This window comes from Artemia franciscana, chromosome 4 (genome assembly GCF_032884065.1).
Source record: "Artemia franciscana chromosome 4, ASM3288406v1, whole genome shotgun sequence".
Classification (NCBI taxonomy): Eukaryota; Metazoa; Arthropoda; class Branchiopoda; order Anostraca; family Artemiidae; genus Artemia; species Artemia franciscana.
Window position 1 is genome coordinate 50337003 of NC_088866.1, and position 14724 is coordinate 50351726.

General features: G+C 33.5%; 1 protein-coding gene across 1 annotated transcript; it reads right to left on the reverse strand.

Moving 5' to 3' along the window:
• Window positions 1-1021: 1021 nt before the first annotated feature.
• On the reverse strand, window positions 1022-11148 carry LOC136026546 (uncharacterized). Its single transcript, XM_065703231.1, has 4 exons — window positions 11086-11148; window positions 8013-8143; window positions 6186-6314; window positions 1022-2847 (listed from the first exon to the last, which is right to left on the reverse strand). The coding sequence occupies exons 3-4, from the start codon at window positions 6303-6305 to the stop codon at window positions 2614-2616; spliced, it is 354 nt and encodes a 117-aa protein (XP_065559303.1). The 5' UTR covers window positions 6306-6314; window positions 8013-8143; window positions 11086-11148; the 3' UTR covers window positions 1022-2613.
• Between the last annotated feature and the right edge of the window lie 3576 nt (window positions 11149-14724).

Here is a 14724-nt window from a genome sequence, read left to right on the forward strand (position 1 = left end):
GCTGAAGGTGGAAGGCAATTACTTGTCATAGTTTCATCATTTATCTTGTCAGAATTGATCACTTTTCGCCAATCCTCCCTACTTACAGGGAAATCCATACCGCGGTAACGTGCCGACCTCAGATAACGTTTATAATTGGTTTTAGTCTTACGTTTGATACCAGCGACACACCCAGAACTTGGCCGACCACATTCATTCCATATCTGGAGCCATAATTTTGCTTTATTTTTTATCGACTTTAAACAAGGGCCCATTGACCAGATAAGTTTTTGTGTTCTTTTACGAATACGTTGTCGAGGTACGGCAGCTTCTTCTGCCCTTTTCATACACATCACAAGTTGGCTATAATAACAGTCAATATCGGCTTTACCATTCGTAGGTACCTGGCGCTGAAGAAGATGATATGGAACACGTATGGTAGAAAGAAGGGTTGTCAAGGTAGAGATGTAGTGCGGTATATTGGCTTTGCTCCAATTACTTTTTTCAAACCACTTCGATTTTTCTAGCGAGCAATTGGTTTCCGATAGATCAATATCCATTGTAAATGTTGCTGAAATTGGCATGTGGTCAGTATCTTGCTCGTTAACATGGACAGAAGCAGAAGAAGAGATAATACCAGGCGAGCAAATAATATGGTCAATATCACTTGTGCTTCCAGAATGATGAACATATGAAAAATTGTGGGATTTGGGCACAACGTGGTACGAAGTAAGACACTCAAAAAGCAATTCACTTCTCACAGAAGATCGATTAATGTCAGTATTTAGGTCCACAATTATTATATACTGTAGAGAGTTTAACAGTACCTGATTCACAAGATTCTTAAGCAGACCACACACACACATACACACACACACACACACACACACGAGGTTTAGTTTGTGTGTGTGTGTGTGTGTGTGTGTGTGTGTGTGTGTGTGCGTGTGTGTGTTTGTGTGTGTGTGTGTGCAACACATGCATACACCAACAGCCACACATGCACACAAACAGCCACAAAAATACACAGAGCCCCATACACGCTATTAGACACGTTTATTCGGTTTCCCCTTCTTAGGGTGGGGGATCTGCCCTTACAAAAATAATGGGGTACCAAAAATATACACCCCACTAAACATAATTAAATATAAACGGAAATCAACCAGTCTTGATGCCACTTATAAATTTTCTTGAATTGCCAATGTAGTAAATTCTGTTAATCAGCACCAATATTGACTGGCTCCACTGCTACACAGGCACGAGGAAAAAGGTACTAGAGAAAAGGGACACTGGGACACTGAAAAACAGCTACTCTGGGTAATAAGTGAAAACAGCTACAAAAGGGACTAGATGCATCCACACAAGGGATCAGGTACATTTACAAAATTGATCAGGTACAGCTACCAACTACATTGTTTGCTTTTCCGTAGTTAAATTAGAGTTAAATGTTTTAAGGGACTTGAGAATGAAACCTGGAAAAGATGCCTTTGTTCCACATCACCCTAGAGGTCAAGGCTAGTGGCGAGTCTTTTTTAAAGAGGTTCCCCCAGTATGCCTCATCCTCTGTGTCATGTAATTCAATAATTGAATTTTTTATTTTTTTTCTGTTTTTTTTTTCAGAATTGAAAGAGAAAAGAACTGAAATAAAAAAGAATTGAAAGAGAAAAGAATTGACAGAGAATACCATTATAGTTTAGCGACTTTTAATAGTCGTTAAAAAAATCTAAAAACTTCTCCTTCTTTTTCTTCTTTGTCTTCTTGGCCTTTATTTGTTCAATAGCGGCAACTATTTGCTTTGCCGCAGCCGTCATATTTTTTACCACAGTCGAAAATGTCAGCTGCCTACTTTTCCCTTTTTCTTCTCTTCTTCTCTCTCATGAATTGCCAAGACTTCTGACTTGCTCGATGAATCGTCTTGTGTTTGAATTTCCCTTGCTGTCCTCGGTTTTAAGTTCCCTGACGATGCATCACCGACTTCTTTTGGTTTCTTATTCTCCATCGCGACGGCTGCATCTCTCCGGCGTTTCCTGGCCTTACCGGACATGAGAAAAACCATTTCTTGACCTTCATTGAAGTCACCAGGTCTGACGCCATAATCGTAATAAAGTTCTTCGCCCGTCGAGATATCCCTTGCTACAACCAGAAATGGTCTTTTGACATTTTCCACCACCAACTGCTTCCATTTTAGGTTTGGGCCATCTTCATTAGCCCTGTGATTAATGAAGTGCCCAAAACAGGTCTGATGGGGATGGCAATCACAGACCTCTTGTCTTGCGTCAATTGAATAATCTGTGGCATGCAAAATGTAGTTGCCTCCATCTTCTTCTCCTTTGAGGGTCTGGAGGAGTTTTTGGCTTCCATGGGTGCCATCCGCTTCCCGTGATATTCAACTACTACTTGATTCTCCCAGAAAGGCAAACTCTGATAAACACCCATTCCTGCATGTTTCTCCTGGCTCCTGGCTAACGTCAGACCTATCCATGACTGATGAAGTATGCATTCAAGGAGAATTTCATCCACGACAGGTTCAATAGGATAGGTTCTCTTGATCCTGTAGCTTTGGTACTTTTGCCGGACATCCACAAGTGACGGCAAGATGTTCTTGTATCCCAATCGACGTACACCCTTTTCAAAGCTCTATTCTGTGAGGTTTTTCGAAATGTCCGTGCCAAGACCACGCTTCTCTGACATGGCTTTCAGGATCGCCTGAATTCGGACCTGCCCAAGTCCTTTGTTATAAAGATCCTTAACCGACTTCAGTTGGATCAGATCGGTCATGTCAGGATTGTAGCGTCGTATTAGAGATAGATTCGCCGTTTTAAAATTAGCAGATGCATTTAGGGGACGTATCATGAGAACGCGGTTGAGAGCCTAAAAAGAGAGAAAAGGTTCAATTAATACTAAGTTAAGTTGAGAGCCTGAACGATAAGATAATATTTATTTTCAAAAGACTATCACAAGCACTATAGAGCCAAATTCGCTTTATATGTCAGTAAAAGATAAGAAAACAATGTGGAATTTCGTTTTTTCTTGCCAGAAGACAGATCACGGGTGCGTGTTTATTTGTTTGTTTTGTTTTTGTTTTTTTTTCCCAGGAGTCATCGTATCGATCAAGTGGTCCTAGAATCTTGCAAGAGAGCTCATTCTAACGGAAATGAAATGTTCTAATGCCCTTTTTAAGTGACCAAAAAATTGGAGGGCACCTAGGCCCCCTCCCATGCTCATTTTTTCCCAAAGTCAACGGATCAAAATTTTGAGATAGCTATTTTGTTCCGCATAGTCGAAAACTATAATAACTATGTCTTTGGAATGACTCACTCCCCCAAAGTCCCTGGGGGAGAAGCTGCAAGTTACAAACTTTGTCCAGTGTTTACATACAGTAATGGTTATTGGGAGGTGTTCAGACGTTTTCAGAGATATTTTTTGGTTTGGGGTGGGGCTGAGGAGAGGGGGCTATGTGGGAGGATCTTACCTTGGAGGAATATGTCATGGGGGAAGAGAAATTCAATGAAAACGGCGCAGGATTTTCTAGCATTACTATAAAAAAAAACAATGAAAAAATAAACATGAAAAGTTTTTTCAATTAAAAGTAAGGAGTATCATTAAAACTTAAAACGAACAGAGATTATTACGCATATGAGGGGTTCTAAAAATAATTTAGCATAAAGAGTGAGGTGTTTAGGAGGAGATAAATACCTTGCTGTTTATGCTAAAGTATTTTTAGTAATTTCAACTATTTATTCTACACCTTTCTGATTCAGGGGTCATTCTTAAAGAATTGGGACAAAACTTAAGATTTAGTGTAAAGAGCGAGGTATTAACGAGGGGACAAACCCCCTCAGATACATAATAGAAAATATAAGAATATGAAAGTTTGTTACGTAAGTTAATTCTTAAGTTACGCATATTTTTTACTAATAAAAACTTTCGTTAAAAGTTAAAAGTTATAGTTGCCTTTTTGAGTAACCGAAAAATTGGAGGGCAACTAGGCCTCCTTCCGCACCCCTTTTTTCGCAAAATCGTCTGATGAAAACTAAGAGAAAGCCATTTAGCCAAAAAAGAATTAATATGAAAATTCCATTTTAATAATTTATGTGCGGAGAGCCAAAATCGAAAATGCATTAATTCAAAAACGTTCAGAAATTAGATATAAAAACTAGTTTTTTAAACTGAAAGTAAGGAGCGACATTAAAATGTAAAACGAACAGAAATTACTCCGTATATGAAATGGGTTGTCCCCTCCCCGATCCCTCGCTCTTTACGCTAAAGTTTGACTCTTTGCCACAATTCTGCTTTTTAAAACAATTAAAAGCTTTAGCGTAAAGAGCGAGGGATTGCGGAGGGGACAACCCATTTCATCCCATTTCAGGAGCGACATTAAAATGTAAAACGAACAGAAATTACACCGTATATGAAATGGGTTGTCCCCTCCCCGATCCCTCGCTCTTTACGCTAAAGTTTGACTCTTTGCCACAATTCTGCTTTTTAAAACAATTAAAAGCTTTAGCGTAAAGAGCGAGGGATTGCGGAGGGGACAACCCATTTCATATACGGAGTAATTTCTGTTCGTTTTACATTTTAATGTCGCTCCTTACTTTCAGTTTAAAAAACTAGTTTTTTATTTAATATTAATCTATACTAAGGTCTAGATTAATGGGCGTTTTCATAGATTTCTATAAGGATTTTGACTTGGTTGAGCACAAGGTTTTCCTTAAAAATCTTTCATCTTTTGGTGTGCATGGAGTAAATAAATTGGTATGACAGCACAAGACCCAAAGGAAAAATTCGGTAGTGCTGATCTCTATTTTGTGGCTCTTCACCCAGGAAGTACATTGGGGTAGGGGCCAGCCACTTCCTGCTTACCTTCCCCAGATTTCACCAGGTACCCATTTAAAGCTGGGTCGACTTTGGCTGTACTTCCCCATTGCAAGGAGTACTTCACAGTTTGCTCAAGGAACTCTACCACCACGTGCCCAGCTCGTGTCAAAAATATTGCTAAATCATTCATAATGGAAGCTTATTGTGTTTAAACATTCATTGATGGTCCCCTAAAAATTGCCAAATTTTCAGTCATTGTCGCTTCCTGACTCTGTGCCGACTGATATATCTTCGCTTCTTTTTAAACTATTCTCAGAAATCTTCCTAACTTTCAAACGTTTTGTTTTGTTTTTTGTCTTTTTTCTATGTTACCCACGTGGTATTTTCAGTTTTCTTGACTTTTTATTTTCTTATTATCATTATTATTGTTATTGCTGTTTTTTTTCGAGTGTTTTACTGTATTCTAGTGAATAATAGCACTTTTCTTTATTTTGTATGGATTTCCTTATTTAGTGTCTGGGTTATGTTTTTTTTACAGTTTTTTTATTTTTCCATAGTGTGGCCTAAAACAAACAAAGCTTCTTGAGCACATTACTTTTTCATGTTTGAGAAAGTGTTTTAGGATGATTAAAAGGATTGATTAATAGCTGATCGATCTCTTATCTCTGTCAAATACAGTAGGGAAGGTGGAAAATCATTCGGGACTCCCGCACTACCAACACTAATCAAACGTAATGAAAACTATAAGCAAATGTTATCAAAATAGAGTTACAGCATTCTGTTACATGTTTTGAAGTTTTTTTTTCTAATGATAGCTGACTTTTTTCTTATAATGAAGATATTTTTTGCTTCAAAATTCTTAAGGTAATCATTTTTTACCCAATAATTAATGGCATATATGGTTCAGTACTGCTATAAAAATGTCAATTTTTAAGATTTTTGGGTTTAGTAGTAACATATTTTTACCAATATACCTTAGTTCTGCCCTAGGATGGATGATTAACTATCACTCAAGGCTTTTATCACTTTCACCATGTTAATTCTAATTCAAAAATCAACGAACTCCGCCTTTTAATTGTTATATTCGCCATTCTCGTTGCAATTGCAGTTGCCGTTCCCATTAGGCGAAGCTCAATCAAACAGTTCGTGGTAACGAATTCGATATACTGCTGAATTTTCTTTTTTTCTCCACAGTAAATTTTATCTTTAATTACATTCGGTGTTTTTTTCACATATGACTGATTATGCATCAATTGGCATAAAAAAACCTATTAGTTAAAAACTTTTGCTTTTATATATTTTTAACTATTTTAAATGACTTTATAAAATATTGTACTAATTTAATAGCATTTGTCTTTCAGTTACTGACAATTTATTAAATCGATACTCACTCTAATTTTCATTGGTACATCGGTCCTCGCTATGGCCTCTAATTCCCTTATTACTGCAGAATCATTTTCCAATTTGACAAAGTTCAGCACTTTAGTATATAAATGATCCTCGAATTCCATTTTGTTTATCTAGAATATAGCATAGATTAAACAGTAGGTTTGGTAAATTCAAAAGATTGTATATTTAAAATAATGTAACCCGCTTTGATGAATAATAACTCATATCATATACTATAAAGAACACTCGGATAATTATATTATGAAATAATAGCATTGAATAAGTTTAAATATTAATGGGAAGGTATTTCCGTTAATATTCATATATCCGTGATATGTAACTATCGGGGAGGGGCAAAAGCTCTCTGATTATTTACAATCAACCATAATTTCGACTCTCAGCCCCTTATTACTAAATCTTTATCATCGTCCATAGTATACTTATAAAATTTAATGCAAATAATTTTGTACATACTAACATCGCATTCTATCCATTTTTGGGTTTTTATAATCTTAAACATTAACAAAGAATATAGTTTAAAGAGACCTTGTATTATTAGAGAGGGATCTTGGATAGGTAACGCCAGCGCTTTTCATGTTTCCAAATACACCATACGGGGTATTGCCCCATACACTATATGGGGTATTGCCCCAATAATAACCTATGTCAGTCATTGCCATATCACGATTTATTTTTATTAAAACTAAAAATCAGCCGTTAAATAAATCACTATTTTCTTTTTTTAAGTGATAGGGCTTAACTGAAAGACTGAAACAATATGAAGGTAACATGATAATAGACCTAGTCAACAGGATTACAATAGTATCGTGAAAAAAAAATAATTTATTAATTCAGAAATATATGGAAAAATTATTTTCAGAAAAGCAAATTTTTTCTAAAATAAAATAAATGACACATTTGAAACATAACACAAAAAATTGGTGATTATCAAATACATTGTTCCAAATTATATATTTCAATTCTATAGAAAACATTTCACGTATGGCACAAATACGCCAATTCACTTCGGAAAGTCAGGAAAAAATTCGATTTTCATTGGTTTAAACTCAAATGTTTTCATAAGGAGAGAAATTATGCCCACAAGAAATAGACTATTTAAAATCGCTTGTAAAATAATTCTTTTCATTACATACATTTAAAGTTATTAATGACAAATGCCCCATTTTGTACTCAGGATTTACCATTTACGACTACAAATTTTTTTTTACAATATTAATATTGCATCTATCCATTTCATTGATTTAAAATTAAGATTAAATTAGATATGACATCAAACTGCTTAATAAATTTATATTATTTTTCTTTTTGGCAGTTATAATGTTTGAGTTAGTAACTTAATCATTATGAAGGTAATACGCTACCACATCTGATTAATACAATTACAGTTACAACTTGCAAACGAACGATTTGTCCTTTTGCAAGTCACTGGTAAAATAATTTGATGATACGCCTTTTTACAAGGAAAAATAATAACACACATTTGGCATATTGCGTACATAATTTTTTTTTAATTTATTCAATTGAATAGTTCAAAACTAAAATTTGAACTTTCTAAAACAACGCAACACTTAATTCAGCAAATCAGTTCGCAAACTAATTTATTTTCCAATTTCTTACTGCCTGAAGCAGGCATGTTACCGTAGGCATAAATAATATGGTATGAATAATAACGCTAATTTATATCTTTCTTAAATGAAAGTTTTTAGGAACTTGTTTTTAAATTTTTGAACATTAATATAATTCCTTCCAAAATCAGGCTTTAAGCATTCGGAACTATAACATTTTTAGAAAAACATTTTAATGATTACCCTTTTCTCTTCCAATCGGCCAAAACTATTTGTTGAGATAGGGCCAAAATCTCCTCGTCAATCGGAATTTTTTGGCCAGATTGAAGGAAATCGTCCATTAATTGTAAATTCATTTCTTCTTTGGAAGCATCCTACAAATTATAACATATTGATTAGCTACTTAAGGATGAGGCAATCCTTAAAAAAAAATGCTTAATCATGCTTTTCGTTCTATAGGAATTCTTCTAACGGGGGGAAGGGTCTTGGGTCTCCGGTCATTATTTTTTTTAATATTAAATTATAGAATTTATAAAATTATTCCCAATTTGAATGTGATACCCATTATTGTAGCTCACAAAATCATGGGATACTTTCTATAGGTTTTGGAATTGGGGGTTACTTTACTCGTATTACTAAAAATTTTAACTTTTCCTTCATAATATTAACCATTATACAAATAAAACAATTAAATGTTAAATAAACTAGGTCAAAGTCCCGACCCCACTCATAAAGTGACGGTATTAAACACTTATTACTTATTAGTATACAGAATAATCGTAGCTGTCGAATTTTGCATGCAGTCCAACTATATTTTTCCCCAAACTCACCTATGGTCCAATATATAACTTTATTTTTTATTTTTCTTGTATTCGCGTGTTGCGTCTGTCTTACACATTTACCTGTTAATTGATTCAACTGAGATGAAACAAAGATTCAACATAATTTACGGGTCTCAACATTTACTGACAATATATTAAACGATCTACATAAACATTATATAATTTGTTTTTAAACATAATTAAATAATTTATATGATTTATGCGGGAAAATCTAACATTGTACGGGTAATCGTATGATTTGACGCCAAGGATAAACCAACAAAGTATTAACTTTTACTTTGGGTACCCTAAATAAACATAAGATATAAACACTGCTACATCAGTTCATAAACTGAATTCATTTCATATAAGTATATTAGGTATTAAAAATCATTCCCTATTGATAAAAGACAAATTTGTCATATTTTACTTTGGGGGGAGAAGGGATTTGTCCACTTACATAATGTACAACCGTAACATTATAAGGGAAATTTGTAATTTTTCACACTATGAACAGGTCAATAGGTATTTACGTATGAGACCAAAAGCAATCCAGAATTCGAATCTGCGAAAAACATGCTTACCCTCCTATATTCGGTACAGTTCACTTGTTTGAGAGACATTAACTATGAGGTAGGTATATTTATATTAAATAGTTAATGTATAAATTTAACATATTGGTTTGCTTTTTGTTGTAGTTTCTATTATTTTCTTACTACTATTTATATTTCCATCATATTTTATTACATTGCTTTTTGATTTACCTTTATTCACTTCTTGAATGTGTTTGGTGTAATGCGTATCAGCCGCCAAATAAATTGAAAATACATTACCATTGAATTTACTGTAGCCATTTTTCTTTTAATTTTCCCCCGAAAAGCACTATGTATAACTATCAACGTCTATTCTTGAAATGAGTTGGATATGGCTGAGGGCCAAGATCTTTTCTTTCATTTATTCATTCATTTGAGAATTGTTCAATTTATGCATTACGTTTACATATTACAAGTATCAACCTCTTTCGCGTTCTGTTACTATGCCTTTCAAAATTAATTCTTCAAATACTGTACACTTCAGTTACGTGAGAAAATCTTTTGGTAAAGGGAAAATGAAATTATCGTCGGAGGGGAAGATGCACTTCACTACATTATTTAATAAAACGGTTAGCTATTTCATAAATACATAGTTTTTTTTCCATTTAAACAAGGATTAGCATTAAAAGTTAATACGAAAAGAAAAACAGTTCGTATTTAAGGGGCCTGCCTTTCCTCAATAGCTCGCTCTTACGCTATTTTCTTGTCATTTTAAAGGAGATCACTTTATTATTAGAATAAGTTAATTACTTAGTTTTAGGACATGGTGATCGTTCTTCAAAAAACAAAATCGTGTTTCAGGACCTGCAGGAATTCGACTTGGGGGCTGGGAAGGGCAGTCATGTAATTGTTTTTATTAATACACATTCTATACTTATAAAATGACTCTTTATTACATTGCGATATTTTTTCTTATAACCCATAAATCGACAATGCAATAATACAAAAACGCTCATATATTAAATATATATATATTTTTTCCTTCAAGTACATTAAAACAAAACGGGCAGAAATTATTCCTTATATGAAAGGGGCTGTTACGTCCACAACGCCCCACTCTTTACACTGAAGTTTTTTACTGTTTAAAAAATTTGAGTTGTGAGAAAGAGTTTCACTTTAGCCTAAAGAACAAGCGGTCGAGGAGGTTGCAGCCCCATTTATATACGGAGCAAACAAAAACATAAAACATAATTAACGGGTGTCAAAACTCATTGACAATACACATAATGAGCTACATATGTATTATATAATTTTTTAGTAAGCATAATTAAATAACTATATAATATATAATTGAAAGATGTATCCTAAAATTGTACGGGTAATCGTGTGATTTGAAGCCAAGGATAAGCCGATGAAGTATTAACTTCTACTTTGGTACCTTAAATAAACGGAAAATATGAACAATGCTACTACAGTTCATAAACTACTTTCATTTTATTTTAATATTTAGGTTTTTACTTTTGATAACAGATAAAGTTATATTGTTTTTATAACGGAGGGGGGGGGGGGGGGTTCGGCCAGTTCAAGAATGTACAACTGTAACATTTTAAAGAAAATTTAAAATTTTTAGTTACTATGAAAACTCAGTAGGTATTTACGTATTACACCAAACACAATCCAAAAGTCGAATCTGCGATAACACATGTTTAATTTACTGTATTTGGTACAGTTCACGTCCCAAAGACATGAACAATATGGTAAGTATATTTTTATTAAATAGTTAATGTATAGAGTTAGTATTTAGATTAGGTTTTTTGTTGTAGTTTCCATTATTTTCTTGCTGCTATTTATATTTTCAGTTTACTTTTTATATATAGCTCTTCCATTAACATTTATTCACTTTTTGAATGTCTTTATTTTTTTATTACTTCTGTGCCACCCCATAAACTGAAAACACATTACCATTGAATTAAAGGTAGCCATTTTTTCACCGAAGAGCACTGTCTTTACCTATTAACGTCTATTCTTGAAATGAGTTGGATGTGGCTGAGGGCGAAGATATTTTCTTTCGTTCATTCATTCAATTGAGAATTATTCAATTTATGTATAACGAGTACAAATAACAAATTTTTACCTGTATCGCGTTCTGTTACTATGCTTTGAACAATTAATTTTGAAAATACTACAGACATCAGTTACGTGACAGAATCTTTCAGTAGAGAAATATCCTGTGGGAAAATGAAATTTTTCTCGGAGTGGGAAATTGATTTAACAACATTATTTAAAAAATGATTAGTTGTTTCATAAGAATTTTGTTTTTTCATAACTTTAATTCAGGGTTAACATCAAAACTTAATACGGACAGTAAATAACACGTATTTCAGGAGGCTGCCTCTCCTCAATAGCTCGTTTGTACGCTATTTCTTTTTTTTAACTTAAAAGGGAAGTTCTTTTATTATTGGAAGAGATTGGAAGAGATTAGTTATATTGAGGACTTGATAATCGTTCTTCAAAACGCAAAATCATACGTCAGGTTCTGCAGAAATTCGCCTTGGGGGTTGGGGTTACGTGGGAGGATCTTTCCATAAAGAAATTATTCATGGGGGATGAGATTTTCCATGAATGGGGGGGGGGGTGTATTTTATACCATTATTAAAAAAAGAAAATTAAGGAAATAAATAATTCTTTTCAACTGAAAGCAATGAGCAGTATTAAAACTTATATGAACATAAAATATTACGTATAAACGGGGATTCGTCTCATCCATGTTAAACCTACATTGATTTCAACTATTTCTTCAACGTCCTTTGTGATTCAGGGATCAGTCTTAAACATTTGGTACATAATTTAAGCTTTAGTGTAAAGAGGGAAGTATTGACGAAGGGGGCGAATCGCGTCATATACGTAATAAAAATATATACATATTGAAGATCGTTACGTAAGTTAATTCGTCATTTACGTTTATTTATTACTAACAATTAATAATTTATTGTTTATAAATTAATTATTCATGCGCGGAGAGCCAATATAAAACATACATTGACTCAAAAACTTTCAGAAATTAAATGAAAAAAAACAAGTTTTTTTTTATAATGAAAGTAAGGAGCAACATTAACACTTAAAACGAACAGAAAATGGCCTCTCTCTTTACGCTAAAGTTTGACTTTCTCTTAACTCTACTTTTAAAACAGTAAAAAACTTTAGCGTAAAGAGTGGGGCGTTGAGGAGGAAAAGCACCTTTCATATACGGAATAATTTCTGTTCGTTTTAAGTTTTAATGTTGCTCCTTACTTCCATTTAAAAAAAACTTACTTTTTTTATTTAATTTCTGGACGCTTTTGAATTAATGCATGTTTTGATCCTGCCTCACCGCACATAAATAATGAAAAAAAATAATTTGCATGTTTTTTTTTGGCTAAATGGCTTTCTCATAGTTTTAATAGGAAGATTTTGAGAAAAAAAGGGCGAGGGAGGAGGCCTAGTTGCCTTCGAATTTTTCGATTACTTAAAAAAGAAACTAGAACTTTTAATTTTTTACGAATGTTTTTATGAGTAAAAGATATACGTAACTTACAAATTAGCTTTCGTAACGAACTTCTGTATTCTCAAGTTTTTATTACGTAAACGAGGGGATTCACCCTCTCTGGATCGAATGTCGATCCAGTGGGATCAAATATTTTTTGATCCCACTGGATCAAAATGGATCCACTGATCTTGCAGACTTTGGGAAAATAATTAGCGTGAGAGGGGGCCTAGGTGCCCTTCAATTTATTTTTGGTTATTTAAAAGGGCACTAGAAATTTCCATTTCCGTTAGAATGAGCCCTCTTGCAACATTCTAGGACCACTTGGTTGACACGATGACCCCTGGGGAAAAGAAAAAAAAACAACAAACAAACAAACTGAATCTGATGGTATGATTTTCGTTAAGATTCTAAAGATCATATAGTAAATATTCAACTTAATGTCCTAATTTATTGTTATTAAATTACCTGTAAAGGTTTAACATTGTTTAAGGAGAAATTTGCCTCCAGCACAAAAAATTGACCTTCCTTTGAATTGGTTACTGGCGTAGCAAGAATTTTTTAATTTGTCTGCGTAAGAATTTTAATTAAGGTATGTGAGAGATTGTTTATAAAATAACGTAAACTACTATTTAAGAAACTGTGTTATAGCTACATAAATAATAAAAAATAAAAATTCTACTTCTGCAAAATGCCCCGGTTGTGCCCCTGTAACTATGTATCAAAAGGATGAAAAATTCGGTTCGAGGTTTCTACCCAATACTAATTTGTTTTCAAGAATTAACTGACAATATTGACTTTTTGTATTTCACCAGATGCATACACACAGATTTCAAGCTCCTATCTGCAAAAATTTTGAATTTGTATTTATTTTTTTTTCACGGATGCGTGTTTATTTGTTTAAATGTTTGTTTGTTGTTTTTTTTTTTACCAGGGGTGATTATATTTTTGCAGTGGTCCTAGAATGTCATGAGAGGGCTCATTCCAACGGAGATTAAAAGTTCTAGTGTCTTTTTTTAAGTGACCAAAAAATTGGAGGGTAACTAAGGCCCCTCCCACGCTCAGGTAATTCCCAAAGTAACCGGATCAAAATTTTCAGATGGCCATTTTTTTTAACTTAGTCAAAAATCTAATAACTATATCTTAAGGACGAATTAATTCCCCACAGTCCCCGGGCGAAGGGCTGCAAGTTATGAACTTTGCCCTTTATTTACCTATAGTATTGGTTATTGGGAAGCATACAGAAGTTTTCAGAGGGGGTTTCTTCATGTAGTTGGGAGGAGGTTACGTTAGAGGATATATCCATGGGAGAATTTATGATGGGGGAAGAGAATTTCCATAAAAAGGGGTGCTGGATTCTCAAGCATCATTTAAAAACACAATTAGAAATTAAATGAAAAAAAAAACAAATTTTTTCAACTGAAAGTAAGGAGTAATATTAAAATTTAAAATGAAGAGAAATTATCATGTATGTGAGTGGTTTTGTCCCCTCCTCGATTCCTCGCTCTTTATGCTAAAGTGTTTTTTGTAATTTCAAAAGAGCTATTTATTCTATTTAAACGGCCTTTGTGATTCAGGGGTTATTCTTAAAGAACTTGAACACATTTCAATTTTAGTTTAAAGAGTGAGTTATTGACGAGGGGGCAAACTGCCTAATATACGTAATAAAAATAAACAAACACAGAAGTCTATTGCGTGAGTTAATTTGTAAGTTACGTATGTCTTTTACTAATCTAAACGTTCTTAAAATAAAATTAAAAGTCCTAGTGGACTTTTTAAGAAACCAAAAAATTGGAGGGCGACTAGTTCCCCTCTCTGTCCTTTCTTCTAAAAATAGTCCAATGAAAACTTTGGAAAGTCATTTAGCTAAAAAAAAAAGTAAAATTAATATACAAGTTTCGTTTTAATTATTCATGTACGGTGAGGCAAAATCAAAACATACATTAATTTAAAAGCATTCAAAAATTAAAAAGAAGAAAAACAAGTTTTTCTCAACTGAAAGTAAAGACCAACATTTAAGTTTAAAACGAATAGAAATTTGTACGTATAAAAAGAGTTTCGTCCCCTCCTCAATACCC

Excerpts from the sequence above, each read along its gene's own strand:
- LOC136026546 (XM_065703231.1), bottom strand. The coding sequence starts at position 6,305 with ATGGAATTCGAGGATCATTTATATACTAAAGTGCTGAACTTTGTCAAA. Across the intron at positions 2,848-6,185 it reads ATGTACCAATGAAAATTAGA|GCTCTCAACCGCGTTCTCAT; the intron begins GTGAGTATCGAT and ends CTCTCTTTTTAG.